Below are 21555 nucleotides of genomic sequence, written 5' to 3' on the forward strand. Positions count from 1 at the left end.
TGAAGTAACTGCCACCAAGAAAATGACCTTCCAGGTCAAGTACTTCAGATGGCAGGTATTCAGTGGCTCAAAAGGAGGTTTCATCAGCTGGGTGAGGACGACGTTGAGATCCCATGACACTGTAGGAGGCTTGATAGGGGGCTTTGACAAAAGCAAGCCTCTCATGAATCGAACGACTAAAGGCTCTCCAGAGATGGCTTTACCTTCCACACGATAATGGTAAGCACTAATCGCACTAAGGTGATTCCTTACTGAGTTGGTCTTGAGGCCAGACTCTGATAAGTGTAGAAGGTATTCAAGCAGGCTCTGTGCAGGGCAAGAACGAGGTTCTAGGGCCTTGCTCTCACACCAAACGACAAACCTCCTCCACTTGAAAAAGTAACTCTTTTTAGTGGAATCCTTCCTAGAGGCAAGCAGGACCCGGGAGACACCCTCCGACAGACCCAACGCAGCGAAGTCTACGCCCTCAACATCCAGGCCGTGAGAGCCAGAGACTGAAGGTTGGGGTGCAGTAACGCTCCGTCGTTCTGCGAAATGAGAGTCGGAAAACAATCCAATCTCCACGGTTCTTCTGAGGACAACTCCAGAAGAAGAGGGAACCAGATCTGACGGGGTCAAAAGGGCGCTATCAGAATCATGGTGCCGCGGTCGTGCTTGAGCTTCAGTAAGGTCTTCCCCACCAAAGGTATGGGAGGATAAGCATACAGGAGGCCGGTCCCCCAATGGAGGAGAAAGGCGTCCGACGCTAGCCTGCCGTGTGTCTGAAGTCTGGAACAGAACAGAGGCAGCTTGTGGTTGGTCTGAGAGGCGAAAAGGTCCACCGAGGGGGTGCCCCACTCTCGGAAGATCTTGCGTACCACTCTGGAATGGAGCGACCACTCGTGCGGTTGCATGACTCTGCTCAGTCTGTCGGCCAGACTGTTGTTTACGTCTGCCAGGTATGTGGCTTGGAGGAGCATGCCAAACTGGCACGCCCAGCGCCACAGCCCGACGGCTTCCTGACACAGGGGGCGAGATCCGGTGCCCCCCTGCTTGTTGACGTAATACATTGCAACCTGATTGTCTGTCCGAATTTGGATAATTTGGCAGGACAGCCGATCTCTGAAAGCCTTCAGCGCGTTCCAGATCGCTCGGAGCTCCAGGAGGTTGATCTGCAGATCCTTTTCCTGGAGGGACCACAGACCCTGGGTGTGAAGCCCATCGACATGAGCTCCCCAACCCAGGCGAGATGCATCCGTCGTCAGCACCTTCGTGGGCTGCGGAATTTGGAATGGACGTCCCAGAGTCAAATTGGTCCGGATGGTCCACCAGAGCAGTGAAGTGCGGCAACTGGTGGAGAGGCGGATGACATCTTCTAGATTCCCGGTGGCTTGGAACCACTGGGAAGCTAGGGTCCATTGAGCAGATCTCATGTGAAGACGAGCCATGGGAGTCACATGAACTGTGGAGGCCATATGACCCAGAAGTCTCAACATCTGCCGAGCTGTGACCTGCTGAGACGCTCTGGCCTGCGAAGCGAGAGACAGGAGGTTGTTGGCCCTCGCTTCGGGAAGGAAGGCCTGAGCCGTCTGGGTATTCAGCAGAGCTCCTATGAATTCCAGAGACTGGGTTGGCTGGAGATGGGACTTTGGGTAATTTATCACAAACCCCAGCAGCTCCAGGAGTTGAATAGTGCACTGCATGGACCGGAGGGCTCCTGCCTCCGAGGTGTTCTTGACCAGCCAATCGTCGAGATATGGGAACACGTGCACTCCCAGCCTGCGTAGGTACGCCGCCACCACCACGAGGCACTTTGTAAACACTCGTGGGGCGGAGGCGAGCCCAAAGGGCAGCACACAATACTGAAAGTGCCGTGCGCCCAGGCGGAATCTGAGATACTGTCTGTGAGCTGGCAGTATCGGGATGTGAGTATATGCATCCTTTAAATCCAGGGAACATAGCCAATCGTTTTTCTGAATCATTGGCAGAAGGGTGCCCAAGGAAAGCATCCTGAACTTTTCTTTGACCAGGAATTTGTTCAGGCCTCTCAGGTCTAGGATGGGACGCATCCCCCCTGTTTTCTTTTCCACAAGGAAGTACCTGGAATAGAATCCCTGCCCTTCCTGCCCGGGTGGTACGGGCTCGACCGCATTGGCGCTGAGAAGGGCGGAGAGTTCCTCTGCAAGTACCTGCTTGTGATGGGAGCTGAAGGATTGAGCTCCCGGAGGACAATTTGGCGGCAGGGAGGCCAAATTCAGGGCGTATCCGCACCGCACTATTTGGAGAACCCACTGGTCGGAGGTTATGAGAGGCCACCTTTGGTGAAAAAATTTTAACCTCCCCCCGACCGGCAGATCGTCCGGTACGGACACTTTGAGGGCGGCTATGTTCCCGTGGATCCAGTCAAAAGCCCGTCCCTGGCTTTTGCTGTGGAGGCGCAGGGGGCTGCTTAGGCGCACGCTGTTGACGGGAACGAGCGCGCTGGGGCTGTCCCTGTGCCTGACGAGGCCTTCGGGCCGGCTGGTTGTACCTACGCTTTGCAAAAGAATAGGGTGCAGCCTGCCGGGCCCGGGAAAAACGTCCACCTGTGGAGGTGGATGCTGAAGGCGCCCGGTGGGAGAGTTTGTCGAGGGCGGTTTCCCGCTGATGCAGTTGGTCCACCATCTGCTCGACCTTCTCACCGAAAATGTTATCCCCCCGGCAAGGGACGTCGGCCAGTCTCTGCTGGGTGCGGTTGTCCAGGTCAGAGGCACGCAGCCATGAGAGCCTGCGCATCACTATACCTTGGGCCGCAGCACGAGATGCCACGTCACAGGTGTCATAGATACCCCTGGACAGGAACTTTCTGCACGCCTTCAGCTGCCTGACCACCTCCTGATAAGGCCTGGACTGCTCCGGCGGGAGCTTCTCGACCAGGTCCGCCAGTTGTTGCACATAGGTCCGCATGTGAATGCTCATATAGAGCAGGTATGACTGGATGCGGGTCACGAGCATGGAGGATTGGTAGGCCTTCCTCCCAAACGAGTCCAGAGTGCGAGACTCCCGCCCCGGGGGCGCCGAGGCGGTATCCCTCGAACTCCGTGCCCTCTTGAGAGCAGAATCCACGACCGCCGAGTCATGGGGCAATTGGGGCCGCATTAACTCTGGGTCGGAGTGGATCCTGTATTGGGACTCTGCTTTCTTGGGAATGGTGGGGTTAGTTAACGGTCGCACCCAGTTCCGAAGCAGTGTCTCTTTGAGGACATTGTGCAGCGGCACCGTGGAGGACTCTCTAGGTGGTGATGGATAGTCGAGGACCTCGAGCATCTCGGCCCTCGGCTCTTCCACAGAGACCACGGGGAAGGGAATGCTAATAGACATATCCCGCACAAAGGAGGCAAAGGAGAGACTCTCGGGAGGTGAGAGCTTCCTCTCCGGTGAAGGTGTGGGGTCCGAGGGAAGGCCCGTAGACTCCTCTGAGGAGAAATATCTAGGGTCCTCCTCTTCCCCCCACGAGTCCTCATCCTCGGTATCGGACATAAGCTCATGTAGCTGAGTCCTGAACCGGGCCCGGCTCGACGTCGAGGCACCAGGGTCTCGGTGTCGTCGAGCGGTGGACTCACCGCAAGCGGCGGCGGTGTCGACGGCCCCGGCGCCGGGCTAGAGCTCGCCGGCGCCACAGACATCGGCGCCGAGGGCGCAAGCACCCCCGGCGCCGGCACAGCCTGGCGCATCAGCCCTTCCAGGATCCCCAGAAGGATGGCTCTGAGGCACTCGTCCAGGCCCGCTGCCGGGAAAGGCGGTGGGGCCGGTAGGGGTGTCGGCGCCAGAAGCTGATGGGGGCCAGGAGACGGCACCGAGGTGCCGGAACCCCGACGCGTCGGTACCCTCCACAACCGACGGGGACCTCTCCTCTCGACGAGTACGCTTCGGCGTCGCCTCCTCTCCGATATCCGGATGCACCGAGGGCGACCGGTGACGACGCTTCTTATCCTTCTTGCGATGCCCGTCACCGGCGCCGGAAGGCATGGAGGAGGAGGAGGTCGATCCCCCTCGGTCTCGAGGTACCGGGTCAGACAGGGTTCGGTCCCGTGGCCCACGAGCTGAGGGAGTGACCGGGGCCGACTGCCCACGCGGCCTCTCACCTCCACTCTCACCGGAGGACCGGCGGGCCGACAGGACCTGTTCTCCTGGGGTCGATGCCATCGGTGCCGATGTCTCGGGCATCGATACCGGTACCGAAGGACCGGGCGTCGATACCGATGCCGTCGAGGTCGACGTCGAGGGGCCGGCGCAAGTTCCAAAAAGACGGTCCCGCAGAACTTGCCTCGCAACCTGAGTCCGTTTCCGGAGACCGAGACACAGGGAACACGACTTGATATTGTGCTCCGGCCCGAGGCACTGGAGGCACCAAGCGTGGGTGTCGGTCTGCGAGATCGGCCGGCCGCAGCGACCACACTTTTTAAATCCACTCGGGACCTTCGAGTACATCGACGGAAAAATCGCGTCGGCAAAGTCAAAGTCGTCAATGGTGGCTGGAATCACACCTCGAAAAAAGAAACGACCGAGCGGCCACTAGGCCGCAACGCGGCGTCCCCGCTGGAAGCGAGGGAAAAGGGGAGCGCGTGCTCCACATGCTCAGGTTTTTTTTTTTTTTGAAAAGGAAACCGGCGATAACCAAAAACAAGAGAGAAAAAGAAAAGCGACGATCCGCGTAAACGCGATCGAAATTCCGGCGGCTGAAACAGAGAGAGCGGCAAAGCACAACTCTCTCCAGACGCGGAAAAAAAGGAACTGGCGGGAGCGGTCGCGCACGGGCGGGAAGACGGCCGCGCATGCGCGGTGGGCGTGCCCTGCGTGCCGACCGTCCCGCGAAGCTTCTTTCCGGTTGGTGGGGGCTGCCGCGGACGTCACCCAGTCGTGAGAACAAGCAGCCTGCTTGTCCTCGGAGAACTATCTTCTGCTGTAATAATTTTTGAAAGGCAAACAGAAGCATCTGTCACCTTTATAAGAACATGTGCGTCTATGAGCCATCACAGGCTAGGTGCTCTGTTGTAAAATGACAGTTGACTAGCAGTATTTTTTTTTAACAAAAACTGCATTACCTGCCCCCCCCCCCCCTTTTTTTTTTTTTTTTTTTTTTTTTTTTTACAAAGCCATGCTGGTAGCTGCCAGTGCAGTAATGGCGACAGCCCATTCAAAGTGGATGGGCTGTGTCGGCATTGCCGTGTAGCTTTGTATGGGGGGAATTAGCTAAGCAAATTTTTAAAAAGTTCAGTTCTACCTACTTGAAAAAAATTAAGCACGTCATCAATAACCAGTGTCTCCATAAGTCAGCAAGCAAGCAAAATTACTGTAATTCAAATTATCACCATCTATCTCCAGGTCTCTACCCTCAGCATTCATCCATATTCACTCTATGAGAAATTTTAAAGAATTTACATCGGATGTCTAGGTTACAAATAAATCTGCTTCAAAAATGCTGCTGTAATGCTGCCTGATGCTTAAAAGAACTCCCAGAAGCAGCACAAACATTAAAAAATGATCAACTAAGAAATAAAAACTGTTGTTCTGGTAACTACAGAACTAACAGTTCAGGTTGACTCCAATGGTTTCGCATTTCTTTTCATTTTATGCAATTTTTATCAAAACAAACCAAGTAATACTCTTGTACAGAAAGGGAGCCCCAAAAAAAGAAACATCATAAAGAAAAATATTAATAATTATGCTTTACAATTCCAAGGAAAAGCTCCCAAAGTCCACTAATTAGGAGGAGTTCAAAGTAAATATGGGAGAATCAAGGAAACAAACCACAAAACAAGAATATTCCGGCACCATGCTAATGACATGGACAAAGGACAATTCACAGAGAAATTTCTTAGAAGTTGCTGACAGGAACCGATCCTGACAACCCATCAGTCAACTCTCCTAGTAGCCAAAAAAGCGGACAACTGTGAAGGTATGAAGAAAACCTATTTCTGAGGCTAGAATCTGATAGCATTTTGCATTTCCGTCTTACCAGTATCAGAGTCTTTCTGATCGCCATTTGTTCCAACACTGAAAGGCAACTTCCTCTTTGTAGATTTTTCTTTCACCTCTTTCCCTCCATCACTTCGATCCAACTTGGGAGTCTTGTTTACAGATACTTTATCCTGCAACAAGCAGACAGGAGTGTTATTTCCAAGGGTGTGCAGTAGTATTGTGATTTTTTTTCTCTACATCAGGAGGAATCACTGAAGCATGAAGAAGGCCATCCTCTGCCTCTTCCATTATGCTAATAGTGATAAGGATAGAAAATCTGGAATCAACGGTAACAAACTGTTTTAAAATGTTTTGACAGATATAAAGGTCATCATATAAAGCACTCCAAGGTGTACCCATCCCCATTTTGTTTAAAGGGAAAGGGAATATGAAGAAACGGACCTTAATAGGTCCATAGCCAGAAGGATGCTTGGCTGCATAGAGAGAAGTACAATCAGCAAAAGAAAGGTGTTTACCTCTATAGAACTCATTGGTGAGGCCCCACAAGGAGTACTGTGTTCAATTTTAGAGGCTGTATCTTAAGGACAAAAGAAGACTTGAAGCAGTCCGGAGAAAAATGATAAAAAATGGTATGGGGTTTGTGGAAAAAAGATGTTTGAGAAGAGACATGAGGACCTGAATAGTCTGGTGGACCCCTTCCCAGTGTGATGTGTCTAATGGACAGAAATTTTCAGTTTTTTAAATGGATTTTTAAATCATTAGAGGTGGGGGAGATTCCAGGAATACAAAAGTAAGCTTTAATAAGGCCAATAATAGTAATAGAGAATTCATCAGTGTCAGTAGCAATTCTAATTATTGCCTGAGCTCCAATTTGGAAATCTCAGTGAAAATCATACAATCTTGTGTTACTGTGTAGCTTAGGGGTTATACTGAGTCACAGAAACTGGGAAAGGTACAGTTGGGCTTTCATCCGAATTTTAATACACAGGAGTTTTTAGTGGTGCTTGTAGACAAAGAAATATGGACAAAGAAGCATTTAGGGGAGGTGGGAGAAGGTATTGGAATGGATCAAAGCCTTCTTAATGGATAGAATGTTTAAGAGTCTGAAGTTACTTGAAGATGGTGTTCCACAGAGATCTCCTTTGTCCCCAATTTTTAAAAAAATTATATTTGTGCCTGTGGCTCAGTTGGTTCAGTCATTTGTTTTTACTCCCTTCTTGTTTACAGGTGACCTTTACATTTTTGCTCTACTTAGCAGCTTAACAGGAGAAGTTCTAGGCTCTTCAATGAATGTACGAAAGTACTGGTGAATTGGTTGCAATGACACTGAATGAAATTAAATACTGAGATAATGGTATCATGTGGGCGGGGATGATTCCACAGCTACTAGATTTGTTGTCAGTTTTAATACAGAGACATAACATACTGATGAGGCAGCACGTGAACACATTAGGGGTCACCCTATCTTCCCAAGGAATGTCAGATTCATAGTAATGGTAAAAAAAAAAAAAAAAAGACAAGAGTATAAACTCAAATTGATACAGCAGTTGAGATTTTGCTTGAGTCCCCAGGATATTCACATGGACTACTCATATTGTCAAGGTACTCCACTACATAAGTAGTTACAAATAGAAGCCCAGGCCAAATATATTCCATGTATTAAAAAAGGAGGAAGGAAGGCTAAACGACAGCCAGCATAGTTAAAAAATGAGGTGAAGGAAGCTATTAGAGCTAAAAGAAAATCCTAAAAGAATATGGAAGAAGGATCCAACTGAAAATAATAAGAAACAGCATAAAGAATGGCAAGTTGAATGCAAAGCTCTGATAATGAAAGCAAAGAGGGACTTTGAAAAAAAGATTGCATTGGAGGCAAACACACATAGTAAAAAAAAAAAATTTTAGGTATATTAAAAGCAAGAAGACAGCAAAAGAATCAGTTGGACCCAGGATGACCAAGGGGTAAGAGGAGCACTCAGAGAAGACAAGGCCATAGCAGAGAAATTAAATTGAATGCTATTTCTGGCATTGGAGGGATACCAGTGCCAGAAATAGCATTCAAAGCTGACGAGTCAGAGAAACTGAATGAAATTTCTATAAACCTGGAAGATGTAATGGCTCAATCTGACAAATTGAAGAGTAACAAATTGCCTGGACCTGATGGTATTCATCCCAGAGTACTGATAGAATTGAAAAATGAATTTGTAGAACTATTGTTAGTAATATGTAATTTATCTTTTTAAGGTCGTAGTATTTTTATTAAATTTAAAAATAGAACAACAGAAGACAATTCAGTGTAACAGTACAACAGCAAACAAATTGCAAAAATCATGTAAAGGACAGAAGAGAGAAAGAGTGGAGAGGAAGAAAAGAAAAAAGAAACACTTCTCATCAAGCATCTCTAAAGTAGGACAATAACAAAGACCACTTCTCCTTATAATTTATCTTTTTAATTGTAAACAATTTTTATTGAACAAATTAATTAAGACACATTAATGCAAACAGAAACGTGTTCAGTATTTTTAACAAGTTTAATTTCCATCCCAAACCCCCCCCCCACCTCCCCCCAACCCATTACATCTAACTTATGTCAAGATTTTTGTAATCTCTCTAGGTAAGATCAAATCTCCAAATTGATTAGGCAGAGATATCAAGCGAATACGAATAAAAAACACTGAAACACCCCTTTGTGATCTTAGTAACCAAGTCACTCCTCGTTCCCAACTTACCATAACCATTACCTTTGAACTATAATGATGGTGACTCGCTGGCTAGAATATGTAATTCAAGCATGGCGCCGGAAGACTAGAGGGTGGCCAATGTAATGCCGATTTTTTAAAAAGGTTCCAGAGGTGATCCGAGAAATTATAGACCGGTGAACCTAACCATCTGTGCGGGGCAAAATGGTACAGACTATTATAAAGAACAAAATTCAGTACACGTCAGGAAACTCTTGCTGGCAATTGCAGCATGTAAACAAGATGAAGGGCCCTCCTTAGTAGTAAGTTTAGACGCGGAGAAGGCCTTTGACCGGGTCGGGTGGGACTTCTGGTTTCAGACCTTAGAAAGCATGGGCATAGTGGGGTGGTTCCTGCGGGCGGTTCGTGCTCTATATTGCCAGCCCACGGCGAGGGTTCTTGTAAATGGCACAAGAGAGTCAGAGTTCCAAATATGTCGTGGAACGAGACAGGGGTGTCCACTCTCCCCGCTACTTTTTGTTTTGTCCTTGGAGCCACTGCTGAGGATCACTGCGTCTACCCAGGACCTTGAGGGGGTCACCTTGGCAGGTCATGACATCAGGGCGTTGGCCTACGCAGATGATCTGCTGGTACTATTGAAAAACCCTACCCAGAGCTTAAGCAGGCTGCTGCAGATAATTGAACAATTTGGGAAATTTTCTGGCTTTAAATTAAATTTACACAAATCCATTGCACTTCCCATTCTACCGGACGTCAAAACATCTTGGCCTGGACAGTTTCCCTTACAGTGGGCGCAGGGCATGATTAAGTATTTAGGAGTATGTATTCCAGCTGAATTGTCCCAGTTATACGAGCTAAATATACAACGCTTATTAAAAGACACTGAAAAACAATTGCAGGCATGGGGATCCCTTTCACTCTCTCTTCTGGGGCATATTGCATTGTACAAGATGACTGTAGTTACAAAGTGACTCTACGTTTTTCAAACTCTCCCGCTTTACTTAAAGAGGGGGGAGGGAAAGAAATTAATGAGGTTAATGCAAAAATTTTTGTGGAGTGGGAAGAAACCCCGCCTTTCCGTTCCAACACTGAGTATACCGGTAGAATATGGGGGTTTGGGACTACTGAACATGAAATATCTAACAATAGCTAGTGGCATGCGCCACATCACTGACTGGTTTTGCAGAACACAGAACCATACAAATAGAGAATTGGAATTACAATTATATCCAGAAACGCACTTCAGCAGCTATTTGCATACAATGGGATTACCATTGCCGCCCCCTACTGAAGCATACAGGAATAATGACATCAGCAAAAGCAACTTGGAAATGGATCTGTAAATTACACAGATTTCTTCGAAGGTTACACCATACTTGCCAATATGCGGGAACCCTGCCTTTGCACCTGGAAGGCTATATTCGGTGTTCCGCAGATGGAAAGGGATAGTATACTTGTTACAAGTACCCGTGAAGGACAGATAAAGCTGTTTCAGGAGCTCTGTGCTGAATACGCCCTGCCGCCCTCCGATGAGTTCTATTATGCACAGCTAAAGCATTATATACGTTCCTTGTCCTGGGAGGCGCTGGCAGAGGATGTCCAGGAAGAGTTGGCAACAGCACTCTCTTTAGAGGCACAGCAAAAAGTGCCCCTCACGTTCCATCACAGGCACATCAGAGACACAGTTACCGAACTGGACTATGCCAAGTTACTGGCTGCCTGGAAACGCGATATCCCTGTGGCCCTTACATTGCCTCAGTTCAAGTCCCATGCGCTTACAATGCGCAAAACAATGAACATGACACAGCACTGGAAGCTACAATACAAATTTGCTCTTAGACTCTACATTTCTCCCAGAAGAGCCTTTCACATGGGACTCTCACCTTGGGGAGAGTGCCTCAAATGCAGGGATCCGGGGGCCACCCTCGGGGACATGTTTTGGTCCTGCAAGGGCATAGTCCGATTTTGGAAGGAGCTAGTACAATATGTTTCTGAGATGTGGAAGGTGGGCTGGAAGTATGACTCGGCGCTGCTCCTAGGCCACCCTGTTCTCATACACCCTTGTCCCATCAGGATTTACCGCTTTTGTAAGCAAAGCTATTGTAGTGGCTAAACAAGCAATACTCTCAGAATGGCTTACATACAACTACCTGCCTGTCACCTCGAAAGGGCTGAGGTCTCTGAGAAGACCTTGCTCTCTGAAAGGAGACTCCATGACCTGGACAGTAACACCGTGTATCCCTAAACTTAGGTCAACATCTCGCCGGTTGTACAAACGGCTCCGGGAGGCGCTGGCCCTTAGAGTCACCGAGGTCCTTCACAATCTGTTCTAAGTCCGTCCCAAACAAAAGTTTTCCCCTAAAAGGAAGCCTTGCTAAACGTGACTTAGGCCACGTCTACAGCCCAATGCCGCAACCAGCGACGCACGGTGACGGCTAGGGAAACCTCTTTCGTCAAAGCCCTCAAAAGATCATAAAGAAGACCCGCAAAGAAGGCTAAACCGGACTCCAAGGCCAGCAAAACAGCCACGAGATCTTCCGGAAAGGAGGCTTTCTGTACCCACGATAAGCATGCCCGCGCCGCATAGGAGCCCCAAACTGAGGCCTGCAAGTAAAGGGCAGCTACTTCAAGGACAGCTTCAAGCAAGTCTCTAAGTTACGATCTTGAGGGTCTTTGAGCGCCGTGCCACCCTCCACAGGGAGAGTGGTTTTCTTAGTGCCCGCTGTGATTAAGGAATCCACAGTAGCGACCTTCAGCAAGTCTAAGTCATTAGCAGGTAGCACGTAAAGACACGACATAGCTCTAAGCAACCTTAAGCCCACTGTCCGGTGTATCCCACTGCGCCAAAATAAGGATCTTTATGGCCACACGCACATGAAAGGAACGAGGTGTGCACGGTGCCAGACATAATAGAGGGCACCGGACCTGTTCCCCCTGACGATTCAGGGGGGAAATGGCCAAAACCTGAAAAGCCCTATCAGGGAGGGAAGCTTTTCCCTGTGAAAAGGGTGGGCAGCCGTCGGATCATCCCCATCCTCAGAGGGCAGGGTGACCTCATCTGCCAAATCCAAAGATTCTGAGGGAGAGCCCAGAGACAAAACCGGGCCATCTGTGTCAGATAGCTCCTCGGGATCCCAAATCTCCACCCGGGGACGTTTTGGCAGGAAAGACAGAGGCTGCAGCAATCGAAGTTTGCTGAGGAAGAGATGGGGCTGCCTGAAGAGAAGCTCCTGACTTCTTCAAAAGAAAGGCATTGTGCATTAGTAAAACAAAATCCTGAAAAAAAGAAACTGCAAGGGACTCCCCTGCTCCCTGTACATCGCTTCCCTCCATCGGAGCCTGTGCCACAGAAGCACACTGTGCCTCTTGTCTATCAACCATCACGTGTGGAGCGGGGTCACACCTGAAAGGGAAAAATAGTGCCCTCCAACACGTGCTGCACTAACTGCCCCGAGGAAACCGCTGAAACTATCCCCTGCGCTTCCGACTTACCGGACGCCTGAGGAGAACCCCCTTCGCGCTGAACACCCACTGCAGGCTGACGGCGGTAGGACTCAAATTCCCCGATGCTGCTCTCCGGCCCCCACACCAGGAGCAGCGCTTAGCCGCCTCAGAAGGTACTGGCATGCTCCACAAACGCCTGCCCCAAAACTGACTCGGCAGAACTTCTCCATATGATTATACAAAAACAAAGTCTATCACTTTTTTTTTTTTTTTTTTTTAAGTCAGGAGAGAAAGGAAACACCCGATCAGGCCAACAGCCCCAGGCGACGGAGGAAAGGTAGGGGGAACCGGGAGGGACCTGACACCACCAAGTGTACACCACAAGCTGCAAACAGCCACTCAACCCCTGTCTGTGCTAAGCTAGGCCCAAAGTAGCCAGATCAAACCAGAGCTGCACAGACATGTCCCTCCACATGCTAGATAGAGAGAATACTGAGGTTCAGCTGGCTGCATAGGTCCACATATAGCAAACCTCAGAGGTGCTCTCTATCTCAACCTGCTGGTAGAGGGACACAACCCCCAAGTCTCTGGATTGATCTGTGGGATGCCAAGGAAAGGCGGTTAGCTTAGCAGAGTTTTAAAAAGGTTTGGACGGCTTCCTAAATTAAAAGCCCATAGACTGGATTGATCTGTGGGACGCCATGGAAAGGCAGTTAGCTTAGCAGAGTTTTAAAAAGGTTTGGATGGCTTCCTAAAGTAAAAGTTCATAGACCATTATTAAATTGGACTTGGGGAAAATCCACTATTTCTGGGATAAGCAGCATAAAATGTTTTGTACTTTTTGGGGGATCTTGCCAGGTATTTGTGACCTGGATTGGCCACTGTGGGAAACAGGATGCTGGGCTTTATGGACCATTGGTCTGTCCTAGTATGGCAATACTTATGTACATGGATTAATGAGACAACGTCAACATGGATTTAGTGAAGAAACGTCTTGCCTCACCAAACTATTACATTTCTATGAAGGGGTGAACAAACATGTGGATAAAGGTGAGCCGGTTGTTATTGTATATCCGGACTTTCAAAAGACTCCTGAGGAAATTGGAGAGTCATGGGATAGAAGGTAGTGTTCTACTGTGGTTTACAAACTGGTTAAAAAATAGAAAACAGAGAGTAGGGTTAAATGGTTAGTAGTCTCAATGTAGAAGGTTAGATAGTGGGGTTCCCTAGGGGTCTGTGCTGAGACAGCTGCGTTTTAACCTATTTACAAATGATCTAGAGATGGGAGTTACTAGTGAGTTACTACTACTACTACTTCTTAACACTTCTAAAGCGCTACTAGGGTTACGCAGCGCTGTACAGTTTAACAAAGAAGGACAGTCCCTACTCAAAGGACCTTACAAAGGACAAAATCAAGTTTGCTGCTGACATAAAGTAATTCAAAGTTGTTAAATCACAAGGGAACCTTACAAGACTGGGAGACTGGGCATCCAAATGGCAGATGACGTTTAATGTAAGCAAGTGCAAAGTGATGCATGTGGGAAAGGGGAACTCGAACTACAGCTACGTAATGCAAGGTCCCACACTAGGAGTCAATGACCAGGAAAGGGATCTAGGTGTCATTTTTGATGATACGTTATAACCCTCTGCTCAGTGTGCAGCAGCAGCAGCTAAGAAAGCAAATAGAAAGTTAGGTAATTAGGAAAGAAATGGAAAATAAAAATGAGGATGTTATACCTATCGCTCCATGGTGAGACTTTACCTCGAATATTATATGCAATTCTGGTCATCGCATCTCAAAAAAGATATGGTGGAATTAGAAAAGGTACAGAGAAGGGTGACAAAAATGATAAAGGGGATGGGACGACTTCCCTATGAGGAAAGGCTAAAGCGGCTAAGGCTCTTCAGCTTGGAGAAAAGATGGCTGAGGGGAGATATGATAGAGGTGTATAAAATAATAAGTGGAGTGGAAAGGGTAGACGTGAATCGCTTGTTTACTCTTTCCAAAAATACTAGGACTAGGGGGCACGCAATGAAGCTATAAAGTAGTAAATTTAAAATTAAACAGAGAAAATATTTCTTCACTCAACGTGTAATCAAACTCTGGAATTCGTTGCCAGAGAATGTAATAAAAGCAGTTAGCTTATAGTGGGGTTTTAAAAAGGTTTGGATAGCTTCCTAAAAGAAAAGTCGAAAGCCATTATTAAAATGGACTTGGGGAAAAGCCATTGCTTATTTCTAGGGTAAGCAGCATAAAATGTTTTGAACTGTTTTGGGATCTTGTCAGATACTTGTAATCTAGATTGGACAATGTTGGAAACAGAATGCTGGGCTTGATGAACCTTTAGTCTGTCTCAGTATGGCAGTAATTAAGTACTTAGAATTGGGCCATACAGGGGAAAATTAGGTTCTTACCTTGGTAATTTTCTTTCCTTTAGTCATAACAGATGAATCCATTACCTCTTTAACAAAGCTTACAAAAGTCACCCTCAATGATACAAATCATCCCCCAAACCACCCAAGCACACCTAAAACAATTCACATAACCTACCCAACATCTGTCCATCTAACGCCTTGATTACCTCAGCTCATGATCAACTATCTTTTAATCATATACCGACTTTAGCTAACTCCTTGTTTACCTCAGCCCTTGATCAACTGTATTTTAATCATGTACTGACTTTAGCATAACCCTACTCTGTAAGCCACATTGAGCCAGCAAAAAGGTGGGATAATGTGGGGTACAAATGCAATAAATAAATAACGAGTGGGTTGTGTCCATCAACCAGCAGGGGGAGATAGAGAGCACTGAAAAACCATAGGGCCTCATGGCCAGCTAGCTCCATCTGCCTCTTCAGTATTTTAAGCTTCCAAAGCAGTGTTACACTGCAAAGCATAACAACATGAACTTTCCTCACACGGATGAACGCCCCAAAACTGGAGCTATAATTCAAAGGAGGGAATGAACTCATCCTCCTGTAACTGAACAGAAATCCTGAAGACTGTTTTTCAACTTCTCCCAATGAGGGAACATATCTACAGGAAAAACTGAACATAAAAGTAACATAAATCACATAATGAACCATTGAGGGAGGGCTCATGGATTCATCTGCTATGACTAAAGGAAAGAAAATTACCAAGGTAAGAACCTAATTTTCCCTTCCTTGTCCCTAGATAGGGTGGGAACAAGCCACACCACACGCCAGCACTTGTGCTCCAAAATGCGCGTCTCTCCTGGCAGCAACATCCAGCCTGTAATGTCGGCCAAACGAGAGCTTAGAAGACCAAGTAGCTGCTCTACATATCTCTTGAAAAGAGAGTGCTCCAGTTTCAGCCCAAGAAGAGGACATCGCTCTTGTGGAATGTGCCTTAAAGGCTTCAGGCGGAGGCCAGCCAAATAGCAGATATGCTGAAAAGATAGCTTCTTTGAGCCAACGGGCTATAGTGGCCTTAGACGCTGGAGATCCTCTGCGCGGACCTGACAAAAGAACAAAAAGATGGTCAGAGGTCTTGAAGGCATTTGACAAGCGCAGATATTGCAACAGAGCCCTTCGCACATCCAGAAGGTGCAACTGCCCATAGGCTTCTGGAAACTCCTCTTTAGAAAAGGAGGGCAGGAAAATAGGCTGGTTTAGGTGAAACGCTGAAACCACCTTAGGCATGAAGGAAGGCACCGTACGTACCATTACTCCGGACTCTGAGAATTGCAGAAATGGGTCTCGACAGGACAGCGCCTGGAGCTCAGATACCCGTCTCACCGATGTCACAGCCACCAAAAAGACAGTCTTTAAGGTCACATCCTTCTCCGAAGCTCGCCTAAGCGACTCGAAGGGCGAACACTGAAGGGCCTTTAAAACTAACCCCAGGTTCCAGGCCGGACACAGAGCCCACACGAGAGCACGGAACCGAAGCACCCCTCTAAGAAACCGTGTCACATCCGGGCAAGCACCCAGAGAGAGGCCAGCGACCTTCCCTCGAAAACATGCTAAGGCTGCCACTTGAACACGCAGGGAATTATAGGCCAAGCCTTTTTGTAAACCATCCTGCAAAAAGTCAAGTATCGGCGAGACAGAAGTCCGCATGGGTGTAATCGCTTTAGAAGCACACCAAGCCTCAAATTGGCGCCAAATCCTGACATAAGCCTTGTAAGTGGAACGCTTGCGGGCCTGTAGGAGAGTGGAAATGACTTTACTGGAATATCCTTTGTCTCTCAACTGCGCCCTCTCAATAGCCATGCCGTAAGACCACATCTCCTTGGTAGAGCCGAATCCGCAGGAGTACTCGCCCTATCAAGGGCCATGGAGGGAACACATACAGGAGGCCCTGAAGCCAGGGTTGAGCCAAGGCATCCAACCCTGCCGAGCGAGGATCTCTCCGTCTGCTGTAGAAGCACGGGACTTTGGCATTTGTGCTTGACGCCATAAGATCCATCACGGGCTTTCCCCATTTGGCACATATCCGCAGGAATACTTTGTCTGCAAGTTCCCACTCCGCTGGGTCGATCTGATTCCTGCTCAGATAATCAGCTTGCATGTTGCTCTGACCTGCAATATGAGCTGCTGACAGAAACTGCAGATGAAGCTCGGCCCAGTGGCAAATCGGCGCGGCCTGCGCTGCTAGTGCTATGCACTGAGTGCCTCCTTGGCGATTTATGTAGGCCACTGCTGTCGTGTTGTCCGACAGAACTCTGACAGCCAATCCTTCCAGGGTCAATTGAAAGGCCAGAAGCGCCTGGAAAATCGCTTTCAAGCGATTGATGGACCACTCCGACTCCTCGGGTGTCCAAAGACCCTAGGCATGCCTTCCCCGGCAATGTGCACCCCAGCCCTTCATGCTGGCATCTGTTACCACCAGGCACCAATTGGGGAGCGCTAGCGGCATTCCTCGCCGCAGCATGCTGTCTGAGAGCCACCACTCCATACTGAGCCAGGCCGCAGGGAGCCACATGAGTCTGCATTGATAATCCTGAGATATTGGAGACCACCATTGAAGCAGGGAACACTGCAGAGGTCTCAGGTGCGCTCTCGCCCAAGGCACCACTTCCAAAGTGGCCGTCATCGACCCCAACAGTTGGACTATATCCCAAGCTCGCGGGCGAGGCATCCTCAGGAGCAGACGGACCTGGTTCTGAAGCTTGCACCACCTTTGCTCGGGTAGGAAGACCATCCCCGAGGCTGTGTCGAACCGAACCCCCAAATATTCTAGAGATTGAGAGGGGGTCAGGTGACTTTTGGCTATATTGACAACCCAGCCCAGAGATTGCAGTACTGAGACCACTCTGGCTGTAACCTGATGACTCTCTTCTACAGAGTCTGCTCTGATCAGCCAGTCGTCTAGGTACGGGTGAACCCGGATACCCTCTCACCTGAGAAAAGCAGCTACTACCACCATTACCTTGGAAAAGGTTTGGGGAGCTGTGGCGAGGCCAAAAGGCAAGGCCCGAAACTGGAAATGTTTTCCCATCACTGCAAAACACAGAAACCTCTGGTGCGGGGGCCAAATTGGTATGTGCAAGTAAGCTTCTTTCAGGTCCAGAGACGTGAGAAACTATCCTGGCTGTACCGCCACTATGACGGAGCGCAGGGTTTCCATGTGAAAATGCCGCACGTTCAGAGACTTGTTGACTTCTTTTAAGTCTAGGATAGGCCGAAAAGACCCTCCTTTTTGCTGCACCACGAAGTAAATGGAGTAACGGCCAGAGCCGCATTCGGCGGGAGGCAAAGGGAAACCACCCCTATATGAATCAAGCCTTGTAAGGTCTCCTCTACCACCGCCCGTTTGGCGGCAGAACCGCATCGGAACTCCACAAACACGTCTCTTATCGGGGCATTGAATCCTATTCTGTAGCCTTCCCTGATCAGGTCCAAGACCCACTGAACTGAGGTAATCTTGGCAAGTTGTCCTCCTATCACAGGAATCGAGGAGGGGGCCGGCGCACCATCATTGAGAGGGTCGCCCTTGAACTCCAGGTCTTGAGCCTGCTGCTGCGGAACGTTTGTCTGAGCGAAAGGAGTTCCTCTTCTGAAAACGGGCACGCGAAGTGAACCCAGCAGAACGCCCCGGGTGGTACTTTCTAGCTTCACGGAAGCAAGCTCTGTAAGAGGAGGAAACCGCCTGACCCTAGGAAGAAGGCCGTGGCCTACCCTTGGGTAAGCGCTGGGGTTTGGAATCCCCCAGGCCTTTCACAATATTCTCCAATTCCTCTCCAAACAGGAAAAGGCCTTGAAAGGGCAACTTCACCAACCTTTGCTTAGAGGCCATGTCAGCTGCCCAATGCCATAGCCACAGAAGACGGCGAGCCGCCACCGCTACAGCCATCTGTTTAGCCGAAGCTCTGACCAGATCATAAAGGGCGTCAGCCAAAAATGACAAGGCCGACTCCATCCACGGTGCCACCTCCGAAAGGGGCTCCACTCCATCTCCGGGCTGTTCCACTGCCTGTTGTAACCAAGCGAGGCAGGCTCAGGCAGCGTATCAGCTGCATGCAGATGCCCGTAAGGATAGGCCTGAAATTTCAAAGGACCGTTTCATAGCTGCCTCCAGGCGACGGTCCTGCATGTCATTCAGGGCAACTCCTCCTTCCACTGGGAGGGTAGTTTTCTTTGTCACAGCCGTGACCAGGGCATCCACTTTAGGCACTGTTAGGCACGCCAAATGCTCCTCACTTAGAGGGTATAATTGCCCCATAGCCCTGGCGACTTTCAAAGGCCCCTCTGGGTCAGCCCATTGAGCCGTGATAAATTCTTGGATGGCTCGAGCAGGCTTCTTAGTACATGGCATCCTCGGATTACCGGAGGAGGTCTCAGTACTCCCAGGGTCTTCTACAGAGAGGACCTGCAAGGCATCAGTGCTGGCAGCTCATCACGGTGGAAAATCCTCACCGCGGAAGGATCATCTGAATCCGGTGGCAATCCTGCACCTTCTTCTGGCTCGCCAGACCACGAAGGCCTGCCAGACCCCTCAGAGTCCTCACATCCCGACCGGGGGGGGGGGGGGGGGGGCGCCACTCTCTGAAGGGGAATCCACCCTTCTTCGTTTGTCTTGCGGCCATCTGTCAGGGGAAAACACGCCTTGACTGTAATCCAAGGCCAGACTCCACTGGAGGGGATACAGAAAGCAGGGCCACAGAGGACCCCTGCGGAAGAGTTCTTTTTAACATGTATGCATTATGCAGCAATAAAACAAATTCATGGGAAAACGGCTCACCCTGGCCTCCCGGTTCCACTCCAGGGGAAACAGCTCTTTTATTAGCCTCTCCACGAGGCGCCCCTCCAGGCTCAAACCCCTCCGCCTCAACGGGAGTCGCGCCATGCTGTTCCAAAATGGCGCCCGCTGCCAGCTCTACGGAGCGGGAGGGAACATCACTCGCCATGCCTGAGACGGCTCTACCATCTGAAAAGCACGCCTTACAGAGCTCCACTGCAGATTTGCGCTTGCCACAAACGGAACAGCGCTTTACTTTCTCAGCAGCCATCGCCGAAAGCGGCGGAAATTCAAAATGGTGGATTCGCGCCAAAATCGTCCCGAACATGGGCCCTCCCCGGAAGAGCTACAAAATGCTCTTACCTCACCAGACCGAGTCTCCGAGCTTCGGTCACGCTGCACAATCAGAAGAAAACCTCTTTTCTGGGATCGCAGCGCCAAAGCACTACGCAACTTTTTTTTTTTTTTTTTTTTTTTAACGCTGTGAGGAAAGTTTGAGGCAACAGCGAAAGAGGCAAATTTCCAACTCCGAAGGATTAGTAGCGTGGGAAAGACAGGGAAAGGGCGAACCTATGTACCTGCATCCACAGCTTGGGAAAAAACAGGGACAGGGCTTGCCTATTTGTCTACTTCCACATCAGGGGCCAGGAAAGGCAGGGAAAGAGCTAACCTATTTGCCTTTAAACTGGGCACATTCAGCCACAACACTCCTGCTACAACTGGCAAAAAGCACAGGAGTCACCCCAGGCAGATTTTCTGAAGGAGCTTGAACAAGCTGCAACCACCCTGCTGGGGAGATAGAGAATACTGAAGAGGCAGAAGGAGCTAGCTGGCCATGAGGCACTATGGTTTTTCAGTGCTCCCTATCTCCCCCTGCTGGTTGATGGACACAACCCACTTGTAATATACGTTGGTGAGGCCCCACCTGGAGTATTGTGTTCAGTTTTGGAGGCCGTATCTTGCGAAGGATGTTAAAAAAATGGAAGCGGTGCAAAGAAAAGCTACAAGGATGGTATGGGATTTGCGTTCCAAGACCTATGAAGAGAGACTTGCTGACCTGAACATGTATACCCTGGAGGAAAGGAGGAACAGGGGTGATATGATACAGACGTTCAAATATTTGAAAGGTATTAATCCGCAAACGAATCTTTTCCGGAGATGGGAAGGCGGTAGAACGAGAGGACATGAAATGAGATTGAAGGGGGGCAGACTCAGGAAAGATGTCAGGAAGTATTTTTTCAAGGAGAGGGTGGTGGACGCTTGGAATGCCCTCCCGCGGGAGGTGGTGGAGATGAAAACGGTAACGGAGTTCAAACATGCGTGGGATATGCATAAAGGAATCCTGTGCATAAGGAATGGATCCTCAGAAGCTTAGCTGAAATTGGGTGGCGGAGCAGGTGGGGGGAAGAGGGGTTGGTGGTTGAGAGGCTAGGATAGGGGAGGGCAGACTTATACGGTCTGTACCAGAGCCGGTGATGGGAGGCGGGACTGGTGGTTGGGAGGCGGGAAATACTGCTAGGCAGACTTATACGGTCTGTGCCCTGAAAAGGACAGTTACAAATTCAAGGTAAGGTATACACATATGAGTTTGTCTTGGGCAGACTGGATGGACCATGCAGGTCTTTTTCTGCCGTCATCTACTATGTATGTTACTATGTAATGGATTCATCTGCTTGATGACAAGGAAAAATATTTATATACAGTAAGATAGAATGACGCTGTTTTTCTTGTTGCACTGGTTCATTAATCACAAATTGCTCTCAGTCTCTTATTTCACAGTCTCTTCTTTAACCATTCTGTTGGCCCCAGTCAAGTCAAGACATAGTCAGAATGATTTGTCATTAAGAAAATCCAGGCTCTTGTTGCCCAGCTACTGCCCTCTGCCTCCACAGTATTCCAACCCCTGCTACCAATACATATTTTACTACAGTTCCTGATTTGTCCCTTTGGTTTCTCCTATTCTTATGGACCAGGTGGTGCCACTTACGATGCCATTCACAAGTTATTGCATGCTCTGTCACTGGCACATTAGATTACTCTAACTCCTTGCTCAACAGGGTTTCATCAAGGACATTGTGTCATTTGCAATTAATTCAAAACACAGCCATATGTTTATTACACCATACTCATCTTTATTATGATTATGCGACTCCTTTATTGATGCAGTACCACTGGCTACCAATTAGTTTTAGGATCAAATTTTAAAGTTCTAGTAATTGCATTTAAAACCCTGAAAACAGGGTCACTGGCCCCTTGTTCGATTTTTTTTCAT

The 21555-nt window shown here is 48.9% G+C and overlaps 1 protein-coding gene across 1 annotated transcript in view; it reads right to left on the reverse strand.

The window, feature by feature from the left end:
- Positions 1-21555, reverse strand: part of ANKRD11 (ankyrin repeat domain 11) — a 202379-nt gene that overhangs the window by 176861 nt on the left and 3963 nt on the right. The window contains exon 2 of the mRNA XM_030204606.1: positions 5978-6110. Coding sequence (XP_030060466.1) covers positions 5978-6110 — 133 coding nt within the window. The remainder of the gene's footprint in view (positions 1-5977; positions 6111-21555) is intronic.

The sequence above is a fragment of the Microcaecilia unicolor genome, chromosome 5 (genome assembly GCF_901765095.1).
Source record: "Microcaecilia unicolor chromosome 5, aMicUni1.1, whole genome shotgun sequence".
Classification (NCBI taxonomy): domain Eukaryota; kingdom Metazoa; phylum Chordata; class Amphibia; order Gymnophiona; family Siphonopidae; genus Microcaecilia; species Microcaecilia unicolor.